General features: G+C 30.6%; 1 protein-coding gene and 4 pseudogenes across 3 annotated transcripts; 3 read left to right on the top strand and 2 right to left on the bottom strand.

The window, feature by feature from the left end:
• Positions 1-3,439: 3,439 nt before the first annotated feature.
• Positions 3,440-4,108, bottom strand: LOC149879984 (uncharacterized; annotated as a pseudogene).
• A 4,615-nt stretch (positions 4,109-8,723) lies between these two features.
• LOC149879983 (uncharacterized) lies at positions 8,724-9,894 on the top strand (annotated as a pseudogene).
• A 72-nt stretch (positions 9,895-9,966) lies between these two features.
• LOC149879982 (uncharacterized) lies at positions 9,967-12,812 on the bottom strand (annotated as a pseudogene).
• A 1,907-nt stretch (positions 12,813-14,719) lies between these two features.
• On the top strand, positions 14,720-18,028 carry LOC149879980 (uncharacterized). Of its 3 annotated transcripts, none has more exons than XM_090070492.1 (3): positions 14,720-15,043; positions 15,133-15,243; positions 17,909-18,028. In XM_090070492.1, the coding sequence occupies exons 1-3, from the start codon at positions 14,801-14,803 to the stop codon at positions 17,918-17,920; spliced, it is 366 nt and encodes a 121-aa protein (XP_089926618.1). In that variant the 5' UTR covers positions 14,720-14,800; the 3' UTR covers positions 17,921-18,028. The 3 variants fall into 3 exon arrangements, with proteins under 3 accessions (XP_089926618.1, XP_089926619.1, XP_089926617.1); XM_090070491.1 differs by lacking the exon at positions 17,909-18,028 and adding an exon at positions 17,439-17,793 and having other exon boundaries at positions 14,726-15,043; XM_090070493.1 differs by lacking the exons at positions 15,133-15,243; positions 17,909-18,028 and adding an exon at positions 17,439-17,793 and having other exon boundaries at positions 14,723-15,043.
• Positions 15,237-16,325, top strand: LOC149879981 (uncharacterized; annotated as a pseudogene).
• Positions 18,029-18,359: the final 331 nt, after the last annotated feature.

Genomic DNA, 18,359 nt, shown 5'->3' with positions numbered 1-18,359 from the left:
AAATAGTAGACACCATCGCTATTCAATATTAACTAGTATAGCAACTTTTTCATCGTTTGACTAGTCGATGCCAAGACATCAGTTATTGCATCGTTATTAATTCTCGGAAGAACGTCTTTTTCACAAGACATCAGCATGATTGACTGTAAACTTGACTGGCTCATCAAATTTCTTATTCTGTTCAAAATATGTTTCAATTTCGAAAATGACCTTTCGCAAGCAACTTGTGATGAGGATTATTTCAGCACAACTGTTTAAGCCAGAAACAAATTTGAATACGCAAGACTATGCAAGTTAAACTTCTGGAGGACAAAGTAACAACAAACAATACATTTTTTGCAAGATTTGCATTTATTTCTGTGGCTGTCACTGTTTTCCACTTCTGGGATTGTAAAGACAGTTTCAGATTCTTCGGATTTATATTGTTACATGTTGTCCGAGACACAGTGAGATACTTCCGTGTCAAATATCAAGTTATATTCATCTTCAAGAGTTATTTCGAAACTTTCCCATTTCCTTGCAAAGTCCGATAATTCCGTTTAAAGCTGATCTTTTGTTACACTAGCATCAAACTTTCTGAGCAACCCACTCAGATGCTGCAATCTGCTACTAGGCATTTTTTTCAAAATTTTTGCAAAATTTCTTGGATCTAAACAAGATAAATCAGCATATAAACTACCATGCTCTGAGAATCTCTGTTTTAAACTTCTGATTACTTGATTCATTACCATGTTGTGAACATTGATACGAAATTTATCTTTTGCACTTTCAAGTAGTTGATTTGCTCTGATTCTTTTCTCTTTCAAACCAGTCTGAACTTTAATTTACATTTTATTTGGATAATATAATGTAGCCTAACTAAAAATATAATACAATTTTTATGCCAACCGGCCCACTGGGAATCTCCCGGTATCCCGGCGGCCCAGTCCAAGCCTGTAAGTGTGCAATAATCCATTATTGCTGTGGATTAAAAAGTAAATCATCGAATACAAAATTGAATTCTCAAAAATTTACAGAAATGTAAATTTGTTTGGTAATCCTTCAGTTCAGAAACATAATCTCATTTTTTCCTGTAAAAACCTACAAATTCAGCAGTGTAATTATAATTGGCCCTGGTTCAACTCCGCGAGATTTTCATATAATTAGTGGTGCTAGCTTGTATGTTTTTTAAGTTCTGGTTCCATTCTATTTCCCTGCCCTTCATTCACTTGCACTAACTTTGTTGATTTTTAGTTTTTTCCGACAAGTCTCCATTTTTGCCTTGATTATTCTATAAATCATCTTTGTGTTTTTTAATTGCCATTTGAGTATAGTTTTAAGAATTAATTAAATAAAAGTCATTCTATATTTTGAGTTGGATAAGCATATATTCTGGAGAGACCCCTACTTACTACTAAGATTCTTTTTTTTTTTGATTTTCCTAGTGGATTCCAAATGGACTGAAATGGTCAATTTTCACTCCAAGCTGTACTATTTTCAGATCGATTTTTAAAAACTTGTACGAGTCTTAGATATTAGCCAATTTTGAATTTTTTTTCTTTTATTTTCTATCGTCTTCTGGTCGAAGGGTATGAGGGGGCTTTTTTTCCCAAAAGTACTTCGCTTACAAAGAAAAATTTCAAAAACTTGAAGAGCTCAAAGAAGTTAATCATTTTTGTTAAATTTGATGTAATTATTTTTTAAAAAAAAGATTTTTGCAACAAATTTAGATTTTTTAAGCGAAAATTGTCTACCAATTTGAAGTTTTAACCTCCCGACTTATACTCTTAAACAACACTTTAGCATTTTTTGTGAATTTATTACCAAGATAAATAAAAAAACGTTATCGTTTAGCAGTTAACTTTAAAATGAGGTATTCAAAAAGTCACTTGGAAAAGTGGAGAACTACAATCACAATGTATAAGTCCGCGTCAAACTGTGGATTATTGCATGAAGATATTAAACATGAATTAAAAAATCGTAGTTAAACATTATTTGCTTGATTGAAATCAACTTTACTGAGACGTCAAAATTTATTTCATTATCTGTAACCAATAGACGAACCAGGTTGCGTCATTGAGATGCTTGTTAAAGTTAATGTCATCACATAATTCTAGGCAACGTTGTTTCTTTCATTTTTAGAGCGAAGTAGTTTAAATTGATGAAGCTCTGTTTACAAAAGCAAACATTTTTGTCAAACAAATTTTATCCTACCAGAAAATTACTTTAAATGAGTTTATAAGTGAAAAACAAAAAGTAAAAAATTAGAAATGTGTAACAATTAGTAATATAGGGTTATTTTTGTAATACCAATGTGTTTAAAAACGGCAATAGTAACAGGAATGAAACGTTAATTCTAAGCGAAAAAAAAAGAATTTTGGTTACTGATTTACATGGAAATAGCTTTTACAAGTTAAGTTAACCATGTTGAAAATATTATAGTGTAGAAACCCAGCAAGCACACGACGTTAAAACAACATTGAAATAACGTTGATCAACGTTGATCAACGTTATTTCAACGTTGTTTGAATGTCGTGTGCTTGCTGGGAAGGCTTTTTTTTTTTTCCAAGTTAAAGTTAGAACATATTGCGTTAGTCAAAAAAAAAAATGGATTCTTGTTTTCCTCATTTTTAATATTTGCAATACTTTTCATAATCACAACAAAAAAAAAACTGTCTTCATCTTCATCTTCGTTGTTATCTAATGGGACTAAAAGATCATTACAGTCTAAACATTGATAAAATAGACCCTTGAGTTCCTTTTCTACACAAGTCATATGTGCACATTAATGGCAGATAGTATCCACTCTGTACCTGGAAGACTGTTTGAGAAAGGTTTGAGGCATCTAAGACACAAAGCGTCTTCGTTCTCATCTTCAATATCATCTTCCTCATCTTTCTTGTTGGTTTCTTCTTCTTAGTTTGACAAGATTGAATCTTGCTGGTTTTAGAATTATTTGGAGCACCTACATTAGTAGAGAGTAGTTTTTTAGTAAGTTTTTTATTTTTTTGTTTCAAAGTCCTTTCTTTTTTTTCTTTTGCTGTCCTCTGTTCATGTTCCAAAGCTTTCTTAACAGGGGTATCTGCTAATATAATAGAAACTAGTTTCCGATTTTTAGGCCTATTTATTCTCTGTTTTCTAGGCTTAGCTTTTTCAAAAGGTTTTACTTCTTCAGGAGATGGTAAAAGTAAAGGAGTGGCATTTGATATTTCATTTAAATCTGGAAAATTTTCTCCCTTTGAAGTAGACAGAAAGGCAGTCGATTTTTGTTATTATTTATGTTTATTTTTTTATATATATTTATATATATATATGGGCTTTTGTTGTCTCCTCAGCAAGAATGCACAGCTGTTGAATGGCTGTTGCACGGAAGCCCTAATAAGTTCTTAACATAGAAATATACTGCGAAGCATCAAAAAATGATGAAGTAGTTGACAAAAACGAACGATAGAATATAAATTCAACCAACTCGAGTTACATAAAATTTAATTAAAAAAAAATAAACGTAAGTGTTGTAATCTGCAGTGGAGAAATCAACATTAAGATCTGGTCCATCTGATGTATACAACGGCAAAAATTCACTTTTTGAAAAAAAATCTCTGTTAGATGGAGAAACTCCCGTTACTTGGAAACCACTTATTATGTTCCTTGGAGTTATAGCATTAGGAAGTGCTGCTCTTACTATACCAGGTATATCAGAGATAGTCAAAGGTCGGTTGTTTACAGTTATCCACGTATCACACGCTGAGTAAACAAACTTTTTAAAAGGACTGTAAACACTTCCATCCAATGGCTGTAGTGTATGGCTGCAGTGTGCTGGAAAGGATAAAAATGCGATTCCATTTTCTTTGCAAAAACTAAGAACTGGTGCATTAAGATGATATCTGCGGTTGTCAATCAAAACTAGACAAGAGCGATTGTACGAGCAACATGCGTGGGTGGCAAAATGTTTGGTATATTTAAAAAACTTTTTTTCTGTTATTCAGCCTGAGGAATGGACAGATCCATTACACCCTATAGGTCCATTACGAATAAAGTGAGACTTACAGTTAAGCCTCGGAAAGATAAAATATCGGGCCACACTATTGCCAATTGCATTAGCTGCCTAAGCCATAGTCACTAATATTTCTGTTTCGGCAGATGTTACTCGACCTATCTGAGGAAAGAGCCTGCGAGTGACGATACAATCTGGTCGTTGCACAGTTGTGATTCCGGTCTCATCAATATATTATATGTCTGCAGGTCACTTTCAACCTTCTCAAAAGATTGCTTAAGTTGTTAAAAAAATAACTTAATATTATGCTGATTAAAACTAGTCCTGCGGACGAAACTTGTTGCTTGTTCATGTAACACTTCTACTATATCTCGTAAGAAGGCTGTGGTGCAGACAAGGTTAGGCTCCGTAGGTCACCTCCGAAAATCCAGTGGATTATTGTCATACTGATGCAGATAATGTGGTTAACATTTACCAAAACAAAGATTGCCATCGGCAATCAATTGAAGAAACTTGGATATCACCAGAGTTTTCTAAAAATCCTTGGGATGGAAAAAGGTTTCAGCGAGCTACTAAAGAACTGAAGAGCGACTTGCTGTGTATGCAGGGTTTTTACTTAATTTGCTTAATTCTCCTAAAGTTGCTGATAGGACTGGTCAAACTCAATTTCGTTCATTGATGAAGTTAATTAACAAGTGGCAATGACAAGCATGCGCTGTTACTTCATTAGTCATGTCCCAATGAAGTTTGTAGACACCATATTCCAGCGCTCAGTATAAAAGCAAGGTCCAATTGAATAATGGAAGCTACAATTCGAATTGAGAATAAAATTGGTTGTTCTCTACTCTGTTCTCTTAAAATACAGTATTATTTGATGTTTATGATATTTATTTAAATTCTTTTATTCAAATAACTTAATAGATTTCTGTCTGCTTTTCATTTCAACAAATCCAGCTAACAATTCGGTTTCCACTGCGCATGACGTATTTAACAGCAACGTAATTAACATTTCATTTTTTGTTAACTAAAACTTAATTTTTTATTCACAGTTTTATTTTCTTTAAAATAATATCTTTCAAAGTAGGGGCCTGGATCAAACCACGTAAAATATGAAATATAAAGTTAAAAACAGACCACACTAATAGACCGTAATAAAATAAGTTTTTAAGTAATATTTTACAAAGCACTAATATCAACATAAAAAAGGTAATTAACATTTAACTTATTGTTAGTTAAAAAGATAAATGTCCCTTAGGAGATGCTTGCTTCTAAAGATTAACTATACAGTTTTTTTCTTTGAAGAAATATCTGAAATAAAAGTCTGTAAAATTCTATTAAGCTTTGATATTTGCTGCTAATTTTGATAGAAACCGAATTTTAAAAAATAGATCCGACCATTTCATTTTACTCTTCAATATAACATAAATGGTCGCCAACTAATGTTTGGATAAGCTCTAAGATGAATCTTTCGTTTTCAAAATAAAATGAATTAGATTGCCGTTTTTACACAAACTCCCGGATACCGTTTTTAAAACGAAAAGGGAAGGATGGTGTTGCAGATGATAAAACTATGTATGGCTTAAATTAAAATACTTCCTCAAGAAGCAGAAGGTTGGAGCAAATACAACAGGATTTATTTGGCTATAATTTAATGCTTTTGTTTCAAAAAAAAAACGTGAAACAAAATGGAACAACATGGAACAAAGTGAAACTTTATTTTGCTAATATTTATGTTAAAAACTGTATGTAAAATATATATATTTCTTTTTTAAACATAAGAAAAAAGAAACACATACATATTTCTCGGCGCTCGCTTTAACATAAATAATAATAAAGATGTAGGTTGGTGGTAAATAGCGTTGCTAACAAAATTAATTAAATTTTTTTTACATATTTACCTCTAAAATTAAAATAAATGATTTCTAGAGAAGTTTTTTAAGTTGAGGACTAAAAAAGGAGTTTCCTTTAAAACTTTGAGTCTAAAAATTATAAAACATTTTTTTATTTTTTGAGGGGGGTGGGTTACCATTTTTAGCTTAATCTAGGTCACTGTGTGCCGTCATCTTGGTAGTCTAAAGTTATAAAGCTTTTGGCTGCTATTTTATTCTTCTAGAATGATAGATATGAAAACGTTGTTACTACTTTTGTTTTAAGGTTCTTTTAAGAATAATAATTTGTAATATTATTTAAAAAAATAATATTGCAATTCATAAAGACATGGTTTTCACGATCGATTAACTTTCAGCGATTAACTTGTCAAAATTAAGACATCATTTTAATCTTTATTCAACCTTCCAATTTAGTTTCATATTTTTAAATTAATCATTAAAGAACTAGTTTGAATGAATTTGTAAAGCGAAAAACAAAAAACAAAAAAATTAGAAAAGAGTAATAATTAGTAAAATTGGGTGTTTATGAAATAACTGAGTTGTTTTAAAACTGCAAACAGTAACGGGAATGAAATGTTAGAATTATGAAATATTTATTCTGGTTACTGATTTACATGGAACGTTTTTTAAATATGGCATTTTAAAATGTCGAATATGGGGAACATCGTTTTCAAGAAATTATTTTAAAAAACATCGTCGTGTAGAAAGATTGTTTTTTTTCTTTTCAAGTAAAAGAGAACTTTCCGTCTGTCAAAAATTTTTTATTTTCTTCATTTCAAATGTTTTTAATATTTTTCATAATCTGCTACAATAAAAAAGGAAGGGGAGAGGGGTACAAAAATGCATTAGCGCCCTTTTTTAATTTATTTTAAGGAGAACAGTTTTACTTATATCAGTTAGGAAGTTTAATTCTTTTACAACAACAACAACAACGAAAAGCACTATGCTTTAAAGCTTAAAACCACATTTTAATGATATCTTTTAGTATGTAATACAATATCCATATCTCAGAAATATAAATTACAGACGACATCTAAGCCTACTAATACTTATTTTCACGGGTTTTTTTTCAACTTCAAATATCAAATTGCTTCATTTTACTAATGCTACCTGCTGTTTTGCAAAATGGCCTTTTATGGCTTCTGCGATTACAGATGATTGCCAAAAGAAATAACTTTAAGTAAACAATGGAGTTCAATTAAAACATTTTGAGCGGCAGTTACATGTCACCATCAGTTTCACTTTAACCGCAATAAAGAAATCATTATTTTATGGTTTAAAAAAAATGTCATTTCCTTTTAAAGTTTCTCATTCATAACATTTAGCCATTGTCTTATGACTTGTTGCTATTAAGTAGATTGCGACCCATATTAAGTTAAACACCATTAAACAGATTGCTATTCCCAAAAAAGCTAACTTGCTTGTTTTATGAGGACAGAAGACACAACACATGCCAAAAATTGCACCAATTGGACTTCCGTAAAATGCCAACCAAAAAAGCGCTACTTTTGAAACGCGCCAAAAGCCGGAAACGGCGCACAATTTATCAATCCAGAATACAAGCGCTGTTAAAATGTTAAGTGCTATTAAATAATAAACTATAACCAAACGTATGTCTGTACGTGAACAGCAACCGTATGTTGCAACGAACAAGGTTGAAATACCAGTTAATATTAGGGCAATAACAAATTGTACAAATTTTCCACAACAATTCATTTCGTTTAAACTGTTTTCACGTTTAGACAGTTTAGTCAAAGTGTAAAGGCGACTTGCTAAAAAATATAAAACTCAATAAAATTGTTTATATATATATATATATGTATATATATATATGTATATATATATATATATATATATATATATATATATATATATATATATATATATATATATATATATATATATATATATATATATATATATATATATATATATATATATATATATATATATATTCTGCAGCTTGACTGTTTCTACTGTGCCGTATTAAAAATTATCTAAAAATTCAATCAGTAGTTATCTGCATTTTTTATATAGATTATACTTTGAAACCTTTTTTTCATTTTTCGATCGTTTCTGAGAAATCGGACTAATTCTCAGAATATTATGAAATTTTAATCAGAAAGTAAATACCAGTCAACATTATGATTGGACTAGCCATGGCCTACAATAATTACAAGTTTCTGGTTTGGTATTTATGGGAAAAAATTAGGAGGCCAGTTATTTTATATTATGAAACAAGGTCTTAAATTTTTCGTACCAATAAAATAAGATCTCTAAAAGTGTAACGTATAAAATCTGTCACGTGTTTGAACAACATGTTCGTGTTTTTTCTCTAAGCATTAATATGTAATTTTTTTACTACCCCCCTCTCCCCTATGTAATTTCTTTTTGTTACGTTTGGTTTTTCCTGCTGTTAAGCGGCGTAAAATCTTTTTGTTTGTTTTGAAGAATTTTACAGTGGTTAAAATTAAACCTTTAAATCTGATATTAACAAATTGTAATGTAACAGAACTTAATAAGGATATTAATTTCAAAACAAAAAGCTTGATTTGAAAAAAAAGTAAAATTAATAACTCATTCTTTATTTCCTTCAAAACACAATGATATTTTATATATACTAGATGTTTAACTTCGATCCAAAAAGTGAAGCCGTGGAAGCCATTTCTAATTCGGGCAAAAAGCTTATCCACCTATATGACATTTTAAAAATTACCATTAAACTAGTGAATTCCTGAGCGTGTATGCATAGTTTACAGACTTAACTGGTTTGGAAACTCGGTGTTTTGCGTAAAAAAAAACTCATTAAGGTGAACGCTGTGATTACGTGACATTGACGGTGCACAGCACAAAAATTTACTATGGCTTCAGAGAGAGAAGAAGATGACTATTTTTGTAATAGTGACCTTATAATGCTGTTGGAAAGTTTTGAAAAAGATATTGAACTTCAAAATTATACTGAAGCTATTGTCGAAGATGTTAGTACTTTTTCCTAGTAAGATAAAAAAGTGAAAAATGTTTCTTTATGTAAATTATTTACGTAGCATAAACAAACATTTGTTTTTAGGTTTTTTTATTAGTGATCAAATTAAGCGAAAGATAAGCGATTGAGTGACTGATTATATTTTGTTTTTTAAACACATATCTTACTTAAAACTATTTTTAGCTAAGCCCTGGATCCTTCCCATGTAATGTATGCGTTAAAGTTTTTAGAAGTAAAGGAGGGCTGAAATTGCATATCTCTAAAAAGCACCCCAACAATATCATCGTTGATGTTAGTAAAGTTTCTCTAAAAAGTTTGAATGAGTTTTATGCTGATTATTTTGGCAGAATAGTAATCAAATTTTTAATTGTGATGCTGAATATGAAGATGCTGCTACATTATTATTAAGCAAACTTGCTGACAGCATAGCATCTTATTATAGGGCTAATATATCTAGTGTCAGTGATAAAAAGATATCAAGTAAACAAACAATATGTGAAAGGGAAAAGTATGGCTTGCAATATCTAGGAGGTTACTGCATCCACAAACTAAAAAAAAAAATCCAAAGTTTTCGAACAAATAATGACACTGCTATACAACAAGCAATATCAATATTAAAAAGCTGCCAATCTGAAACAAAAAATATTCCCGACCAAAAACTGATCAATGCTCTTAGCCGTGGAGGACTCACTGGTATAACAATTGAGTTTGAGCAAATATTAGTTATAGCAGAAAAAGCATTTTGTTTATATACAGAACAGTCAGAATTAACTAAAAGCATAGACATAGATTTCTTGACAGAAAAAACATTGTATGATCAAGATATAGATGAATATTACAGGGTTATTCTTGAAAGCTGTGATTTAAAAATTGAAAAAGATATACAAAAACCTACTTTGTGTTCAATACTGAGATTATATTTTAGAGTTCGAAGTCATTCATTTGTCAAAGAAATTGTTAATAAACACAAAGCAAAAAAAAAAAACAGGACATCTAAAAAAGGATTACGTGCTAATATGAAACAATCACATAAACTGAAAGACAAATAATATTTATATACATATGTAGTTTTATAAAAGTTTTGAATACAAATAGTTGTTATAATATAAGTAGTTTGTAAATCATGTTTTTTTTCTCTTTCTTTTTCGTATAAGATCTTCAGACACATTAATCCAAGACTTTTTTTTAATATAAGAGCCTCTAGTATTTCCAGTGTTAAGCGAAACACTTCTTTGGATGCGTATTGCATTAGAATTGTATCCAAACTGTTTAGCATCAGAGTTATCTGAATGTCGCCCTATTTGTCTTTGAGCACTGAAATATTTCTCTAATGGATCTTGACAAAATCTATTAGTAAGTACATAAGACATACCCTCTGCTAACAGAAACCTTGTAACTTCCACAATTGAGTTACATGTCATTATTAAGCCTTCATGAGTCTGATGTGAAATGAACATTTTAGCCTTAGCCTCATAAGAGTATTGACAACTAGAAGCATTGTCCACTCTTTCATCTATAGATCTTTTCCAATCTTTAAAATAATCCAAAAAATCATTTAAAAGGAAATTAAATCGTAAATCATTTTGGTCTGTGTATTTTTGAAGGAAAGGTTTTATATTAATTTTATGTTCTTCAAGAGATCTACTGTTAACACAATCAAAAAACATGTCCATTTTTTCACAAAAACTAGCTGTCTCTTTATGTTCCTCAGTTCCAAAAGTTTTCAAAATAGATGCTACAGTTTGACTTAAAATTTAGGTAGCTAGTTTTACAGTCATAGCAGAGTAAGAGTTTATGTGTATGTGCTCATTAGTTAACTTAGGCATAAGTTTTAAACCATTGTCTAAGTCTTCATAATACAATTGAGTAATGTGCTGCCACAGTAAGTATTTTCCATTGTTCCACAAGTAGCGTGTACATTTTCCTGCGCCAGAGTTGAATAAGCAATTTCGAGCAGTTTTCATCAGGTGTGGTGGGTCTGCTACAAAGTAGATGTATCTATATTTGGCATACAAATTTATTGTTTTAAAAATAACAGGAGTAATCATATCTCCACACATATAACGGTGAAGTTTAATCATTGTTCGGTTTGATGATGCACCATCAGCCACTACAGAGACTAGATAAAGATTACATCTTTTTTCTAAAATGCATACTGCATCCCAAAATAAACTAAATAGCTGCACTGCTGTGGCAGTAATGGTGGTAAAATATGCAAGAGAAAACTTAAGCGATGTTGCAATGCCACGAACCATGAAAACAAGAGCATGAGTTGCAAGCTCACATTTTTGTAATGTAGCAAAATTCAGGTCTGGGTCTCCCAAATCAACAAACCCAATTAGCTGATGACTGTTCTTATTAAAAACCAGATTAGATTTTAGGGACATCTCATCAATAAGAAGCACAATGTATCTTTCAATTTTTGTATACTGTTCCGTTTGCATACATAATTCAGCAACAATACCTTCCTGAAACCCAGCTTTTGGCGTAATACAATTTTTATAATCTCGGAGTGTCCTCAGGCTTGGCAACACAAGAACTTTGCTATCTCTTATTTCTTTATATGCAGATGGGGATTTTGATGCTATGGATAAACAGTATCTTATTATCGTTGGGTGATACCTAACTCCAGATGGAGAGACACTAAATAACTTTTTTTGTTCTTGCCAAAACAAATTCATGAAATCACTAATGTTATGATTAGTATTAGAAATTATTGAAAGAAAATCACTATGTAAATCGCAATCCATCATCACACTTGAGCTAATAAGCTCTTCTTTCATTGCTTCAATTCTGGCTTGTAATTGTGCACATTTAAGACGGTGCAGCTGCATTGTTAATTTAAGCCTCGATGGTGTTGTCAAAGAGATAGCAGCATTTAGTTTGGCTGGCTCATTGTGACGCTTAACTTTCTTTATTTTTGAATAAATTATTGATTTGTTTGTCAATAAACATTTTTTGCATCTGTTTGAGTTTTTAAGTAAAACATCGCAGTTAATATTTCTATAGTATGACATATGATTAAATGGTGATGATTTTGTATCCCAATAATGTGGATTTATTTTAAAAGGTATACAATGGTGTATGGTACTAGCTGTCTTTTCATGAATTGGCACACCTATACATAATTAATAACTTTCAAGCACATGAATTAAATTTGTCACAGTTATATTTTGCATACTTCTTTTGTAGTCTGAGTAAATAGAATGACATTCAGGAACCATCAACCCATATACTGCCAAACTATAGCCTAAACTTTCATCTATTGTTATCTCAAATTCTGGAAGAACAAATTGATTTGGAACATTTTTCAAAATAGATATTTCTTTTTCTTTCACATCTGTTATCCAACCATTTAAAAGTTTTAGTTTTGGAATTCGAATTGAAATGTCATTAAGTTTATTATAGTACTTAATTGGTTCTTTAGTCTCAGATAAAATAATTTTTCTTGACATTCTTTGTTTTGGTGAAGTTAAGTTACAGCTTTTTGTAGGTAGTAGTAGAGTTGGTATAGCTCCATTTTTCATAATCTTTTTTGTCATTTTAAGACCATTATCTGAAGATAAAATCATTTGGAATTTACACACACATACACACACACATACACAAACACACAAACACACACACACACACACACATACACACACACATACACACACACACTCACACACACACATACACTCACACACACACACTCACATATAGTTTATTAACAGCTTACGTGTTTCAAAATCATCTGGCTTAAAGTGCTTTTCACAAGCATAAATTTTTCCAGAGTTGATCTGCTCTTTAAACTGCTGGTCAATAACACGTCCTTTAATTATTGAATTTAACCATTCAGATCGCCAATTTTGATGAGCAGGATCTGCAGGATTTGAATAAGGAAGCTTGAATATTCCTACCCCTTTTGTTCTTCTTGATGTTCCACAGTTCGTTATACTACAATTAGCACCTGGCATATTATCTTCATAAATTGATCAACACTGATCAATGATGTACAAAAAATATCACTTATAAATAATCACTACAGATAATCTGTGAAATAAAGGAATAATCTGTTTGCAATATCACTTAGCAATAAACGCCGTTAAAAAGTTTGTGTGCACTGTCACGCTTCATTTACGCTCTATTTTTGTGTCAAAAGGTTAAACAATAGATTTTACGGAGTTTCCAAACCAGTTTAGTCTATTAACTATAGTGTATAATTGTTCTTATAGAAACATGAAAGGAAGTGACATCTTTTCACAGATTTCCAGCTCTTAACCAAGAATTGTGCAAAAAGTGGACAATCGCATTAAAACGTGAGAAGTTTACTACATTAAAGCACTCGGTTTTTTGCAGCAATCATTTTTTACTTATTTAATTCATTATTAAATCGAGTTTTCGAATGATCTTTAACTTATTGAGAAATTTAGATGCTCTCAACATTCATTTTTACTTTTATTTCGCACGTCGGATATAGCTTTTGCTTTTATTACAAATGGCGGTGTCACAGGAAACTTTGCCGCTAGGAGATTTTGCGGCTGCGGCATAATTTCCTAGAAAAATCTACTGCTCAGCTGCATTATTTCCTAGGAAATGTTGCCGCTCGCAGGAGAATTTGCTTCTGAAAAAAAGCTAATTAATTAATTTCAATCTTTCCTAACAAATTTTCTTCGAAATTTCCATTTTTTTGCCAAAACGAACAAGCTGAATTGAAGGAGCACACTATAAAGTTCAAATTAAAATTAACTCAAAGTTTGTAAAGGATTAATCATAGTTCTTTTCCATCTTTTTAAATCATATTACTTTTTATGTACGCTACATAATAAAAACCTTTGCCTTAATAAAAGTTAACTTTAAAAGTAATCCTCCTTAATTAGTTAAAATAATTATAAAAAAAAATCTTTAATTGATAATTTTACTTTTATTAACATTAAATATAAAATAGTTGGTTTTGCTAATATTTTTATGAATTTAATTTATGTTAATATTTCTAGCTTTCAATGAACTTTTTCGAAATATTTTATTAATTGCCACAATATATATTAAGCTGAAATGAATAATTATAACAAAATAAAACTCTAAGACAAGAGTTGATAATATATTTATAAAATTAAAGAAATATTTTATAGAAAAAATGTTTATGGCATATTTCGTATGCATATTTCGCAATTACACTCCTGCACTGAATTGTCTTCTTTATATTGGACACATATAGTATGGAACCATTTTAGGCATTTGCTGTAAGCAACCATAAAATCATAAGTGGTTTACACCCAAGGGATATTTAATATCAACTTTATGATGCAAATGTTTGAGTTGTCAGAAAATTCTTTAACACAAACTTTTGAAAATAATTGAAAATAGTTGGAAAGGTAAATGAAATGCATTATAAATTAAAAGTTTATAATGTATTTTATTAAGAAGATCAAACGCAGTGATGAATTAAAAACTTTAAATGCCTTTTTCTCAGCTTTAAAATAATGTCTCTATCAATTACAATTAAGTTACAATTATTTTGCAGTTATTAATTTTGCTTCTCCTTAGGTAAGAAATTATTGTATTTATTTTTTATCCAATTTAGCAGGTTGTTTTTTAAAATTAAATAGTTCATGGCAGACTTCAGACTTCAACCTCAGACTTCAAACTCTTTTTTAAATTTTCTATAAACCAGAATTACTTTCTTTGATGTAAAAAATTTGATGTAAATGAAAAAAGTGGCTTCAAAATATAATATTCCAATACATGTTAGTAAAAGTTATACTATAAGTTACTGCTCTAAATCGATCATTTAGAGCAATAGCTTATAGTAGCAACAATGCAATGACATTTAAATATTGTAAATATTTAAATGTCATTGTATTGTCATACTTTATTTCAATTTCTTTGTATATGGTTCTTTGTAAAATGGTTCTACTTTACAAGAATTTACGAAGTTAATGTTTGAGTTATTAAGTGTTTACTGTAAATCCAATGTTTCTCATTGAAGTTTGGTTAACTTATTGTATCATTTTTTGTATAAATGCTTTCAGTGTAAAGCAGACCATGTCACATTTAGATATACATAGTGAAAATCGCAAAGTTTTATGGGAAAATGAAGGATTTTATGCAGACGTGCCTTTCATGGTTTTAGCACAGAAAGTTTTGGATTGTTCACATGGAACAGATCGCAATAATGCAAGAAAGAAAACATACAAGATTAAAACAAAAGCAAAGGTAAACTCCATTGTTTATAACATGAATTCCAAGTTATAGTTTTAATAAAAAATATTTACCTTACTAAAGTATTGCTTGAATAATTTTAGAAAACTGAACACTCTTGTCAAAAAAGTTATTTTAGTGTGCAAGACACAAAAAAATTCCAATGTCCAGCACAAGTTTCTATGAAGGAAATTATATATTTCAAAGATTATAAGGTAATTTCTAAACAATTTACTCTAATTGATATAAATTTTTACTACTGTAAGCATGAAACAAGCATTAATTATGAGTAATACTTATTCTATTTCATTTGTGCATTTGTACATCCATGTAGCAGGCATTAAAGCCCACAATTTTTGCCTTTCTCAATCTCTAACTCAAATAGTCAACTTATCAACTCACTTTCCAGACAACACGAATCATCTTCCTTCTCTACTTGACTTATGTCTTCTGATCCTAGTCAGTGCTCAGTTTCTCCTCACTCACCCTTAGGTGCTTCTGATCACCGTTTGATCTCTTTAAATCTATTATCTCATTCTTCTTCATCATCTAAATCCCCCTATCATCGCACCCTGTTGACAAATGTGCTTCTTACATAACTTTGTGGATTCAGGCTGGCATGGAATCTTTTATTCCCAATCAACAATTCCAACTCAAACCTCACTCTTCTCCTTGGTTTTCCTCACATTGCGCTGTTGCAATTGCCAACTGAAATCATTACTTCCATATCTATCAGCAAAACAATTCTCCAGAAAACATGCGTCTGTTTATTACTGCTAGAAATCATTGTAAAAAGGTTTTGTCTAACGCCAAAGCCTGCTATTCTCAGGTCATGAAATCTCGTATTTCATCACAAAGATTAGGCTCTCGTGACTTCTGGAGAATCTTTATTTGTATCAATAATAAGGGCAAATCTGTAGTTCCACCTCTTTTGTATGGTTCAGATTTTGTCACCTCATCTAAAGACAAAGCTGAATTGTTTGCTAAGAATTTTTCATCAATATCGACTTGATTTCACTAGTTACGTTCTACCTGATATAGCCGTCAAACTGGTTGATCCATTGCTTGACATTCGTATCACTCCAGCTTCTGTATCTAAAGTGATTTCCTGCTTAGACTCTTCTACAGCTTGTGGCCCGGACAACATACCTGTTATAGTCTTGCAGAAGTGTTCTCCGGAGATGTCGTTGATACTTTGAAAACTATTTAACAAGTGCTTATCAGAGTCTTATTTTCTAGCCTGCTTGAAAGCAGCATTTGTTATCCCTATTTTCAAAAATTCTGGAGAGCGATCTGATTTGTCCAACAACCGTCCCATTAGTCTTCTTCCTATCATAAGCAAAGTTTTTGAATCTTTAATTAACAAACTCGACTTGAATTTAATAACTTACTTTCTGATCACCAATATGAATTTCGATCTTCTTGTTCAGTTACAATTACAGCTGATTTGCTAACAGTAATAACCGATAGGTTTTATCATGCATTAGATAAAGGTGGAGAGGTTAAGGCCGTTGCTCTTGACATTTCTAAAGCATTTGATAAAGTTTGGCATGCTGGTCTTCTCCATAAGCTTTCTTCTTACGGTGTGTCTGGTATCATCTTTAAGATTATTGAGTCCTTCCTTTCCAATCGTAGTATAAAAGTTGTCCTCGATGGACAGCACTCTTCTTCTTATTCTGTAACTTCAGGGGTTCCTCAAGGTTCAATCCTTGGCCCTATACTCTTTTTAATTTACATTAACGATCTTCCAGACATTCTCATATCTAAGGTAGCATTGTTTACTGATGATACTACTATTTATTCTTGTCATGATAAGAAGCCAACACTCTCTGATTGCTTGGAGGGGGCATTTGAGCTTGAAAAGGATCTCACTTCTGCTACAGCATGGGGCTCACAGTGGCTGGTGAACTTTAATTCAGATAAAACTCAGTTTTTTTAGCCAATCATTATCGTAATAATTTAGATCTTCCTATATTTATGAACGGTAATGTACTCGATGAGTCATCTACCCTTTTCTTGAAACAATATCCAAGATTTTTTGATATGAACGAAAGAGCAAGTTGTTCAAATTTAAATTAGTTAATTTTATATTTATTTTCTGCTTTTATTTGGATGAATAAAGACATTACTGAGTTTAATAATACTAATTTATCCAATCTCGGGTTTATATTGCTGCTTTATGAAATCCTTCTAAACCAAATATTTTTATTATGTCTTTGTACAGTCGCTCTTATGTCTCGTCTAATCTGTTTTAACTAAATTTTGAATTAAAAAAAAAATGAGTCTCTATAAAACCAAAGATTCAAATGCAGGAACTTCATAAAGTTACCCCGGAGTAGAAATTAAAATAGATTAGACGCAACAAAAGAGTGGATGTATTAATTTTTAATGACAATATTTTTTTTACTAGAGTATGACAGTTGATGCTACTTTTTATACTTGGATTAGCAATGTATATAAAAGTGGATTTAAATGCTTTATTGGTTGAAGATGCTGGTTTCAGAGGTGGTATTACTGTTTTTGACAACGTTTTACTTTTTTGATCTGCAGTATCCAGACGAATTGCGAGTAGTGTTTTCGTTACTTGAAAAGGTTTGTGGCATTCCAGAAACAATTAATAGTTCAATCGCAAATGATTTTTTTAGACAACTGAACATTTAGTTAAATTTATAAATAATCAAGATGCAATATAGTTTTTTTTTGATAGCATTTTTTGTTTTCTAGGGGGTTTTATTTGATTTTGACTTATTTTTATTTTGATAAATTATCTGGGTTATGTAATAAAAAATAAAAAAGTTAAATATTTTTAGTAAAAAGTATAATCATTCATTTTCTAAAATTTGTGCTTTTTTTTTATTTTAGTTTGTTTCTTTCTTTTAGGATAACAACTAAAAAAATATAAAGTTCCATTTTTCAAGTTTTAACTGATCACTCTTTATGTTATGCATCTTTTGTTGTGGTGGTTTATATTTTATTGATAGTTAATACATGCATTTTCTTAATGCTATATATCTATATTTTGATTGCGTTTGCACTTGTACTTTATAGGAGAATTAAAATATATATTAGTACATTAAGTAAACGTACAATAGTAGCTATATAATACAGCAAGGAAGTTTTACTCAATCCGCTGTCTTAAAATAAAGAAATACTCTCTATTATTCTTACAGGCATTTAATATTTTATTTCTTTATTAGTGGTAAGAGTCAGACATTTTTATTTTCTCTAGTAAAAGTATAAAAAATTAATAATTGTATGTTTGATGTTAGCTATAGGTGTCAACACCTCTGGACCAATCAATACCAAACTTGGCACAGGCACTAAGTAGGCC

This window comes from Hydra viridissima, unplaced genomic scaffold (genome assembly GCF_058129835.1).
Source record: "Hydra viridissima isolate aposymbiotic clone 2 unplaced genomic scaffold, HvirCarnegie_v1 scaffold_13, whole genome shotgun sequence".
NCBI classification, from domain to species: Eukaryota; Metazoa; Cnidaria; class Hydrozoa; order Anthoathecata; family Hydridae; genus Hydra; species Hydra viridissima.
This window is presented reverse-complemented; position numbering and strand designations above follow the sequence as displayed.